At 37.8% G+C, this 1,165-nt stretch overlaps 1 protein-coding gene across 1 annotated transcript; it reads right to left on the reverse strand.

The window, feature by feature from the left end:
- Positions 1-259: 259 nt before the first annotated feature.
- Positions 260-439, reverse strand: LOC115873563 (keratin-associated protein 20-2-like). Its single transcript, XM_030888856.1, has one exon. The coding sequence runs from the start codon at positions 437-439 to the stop codon at positions 260-262; it is 180 nt and encodes a 59-aa protein (XP_030744716.1).
- Positions 440-1,165: the final 726 nt, after the last annotated feature.

The following is a 1,165-nucleotide window of genomic DNA, read 5'->3' on the forward strand; positions in this document are numbered from 1 at the left end:
TAAAGAGAAAAATTAGAGATTTTCTCACATAAAGATGTTTAATAGTAGTTTTACATGAATATATGCATCTAACAATTAACTTTTTTTCCTTTTAAGTAGTAGGGAATTTCATCAATCATTTAGTTCTGACCCATGGTGGTTATCAATTAGATTTGGTCAAATTTTGACAGCCTATAACAAATAAAAAACTAAAAAATAATTGCTTGCATATCCAAGACATTAGTAGAAATAATCAAAAGTGACCAACAATCAGCAGTTCTCAGTAGAAGCCAGAAGACCAGTATCTTCCATAGCAACATGGACGATAGCAGGCATAGCCACCATAGCCACGGTAGCCACCATAGCCACCATAGCCATAGCCAGAACCACAGCCATAGCCACAGCCCAGGCCACCATAGCCATAGCCCAGGCCTCCATAGTAATTGCCAAAGAGACACATGGTGTCAGCAGAAGAAGGTACAGTTGAGGCAGAAAATCAGGTTCTGGAGTTTGAATCTTCTGGTCTGTGCTGGCCTTTTAAATTGCCTACACGGAATGTGGGACAAACCACAGGATGTATTGAACTCATTCCTAAGAATAATTAGCTTAAGAAGAAAACCTCAAAAATCTCTTAACAATGAAAGCATGTGCCTTGATGAGACATTCATCTCCTAATTGGATGTCTTCTACTTCAGATCCCAAATATAAACTTTATGACAATGCTCCCTGTGAAGACATAAAAGACCTCTCCTCTTTAAGCATCATATTTCTTCCCTTTGACAGTACCTTTATCTTCTTCCATAGATTCAATCTTGGTGGCTTAGGGTAAGTTAGGGAAAGATGGAGATATAGTAGGAAAGCAGACCCAATGTATGCTACTTTTGACACAATGCTTTCTTTTAGTCCATGGAAGGAAACATTTCCTCTAGCTTATACTTCGTTTTTATTCTTAAGCAGGATAAGCAAGAAGATCTCATCTCTTCCATCAGCCTCCCATGTGTTAAATTATTAGTTTCTAAGTTCCTTCTGTTGCTAGGGATAACTTTCTCTTAGCATTGTCCTTGTGCCAAACCAGAATGAATATACATATGGGAAACGCAGTCTAAGAATCCGTCAGGATGTCCAATTAGTTAGGGAAAAACAATTGATGGCTACTATATCCTTCAACTTTCTTTCATATTTTTCT

This window comes from Echinops telfairi, unplaced genomic scaffold, assembly GCF_000313985.2.
Source record: "Echinops telfairi isolate 266 unplaced genomic scaffold, ASM31398v2 ScPeMD7_7469;HRSCAF=8507_0, whole genome shotgun sequence".
NCBI lineage: Eukaryota > Metazoa > Chordata > Mammalia > Afrosoricida > Tenrecidae > Echinops > Echinops telfairi.

Coding starts and splice junctions, on each gene's coding strand:
- LOC115873563 (XM_030888856.1), bottom strand. CDS start 439: ATGTGTCTCTTTGGCAATTACTATGGAGGCCTGGGCTATGGCTATGGT.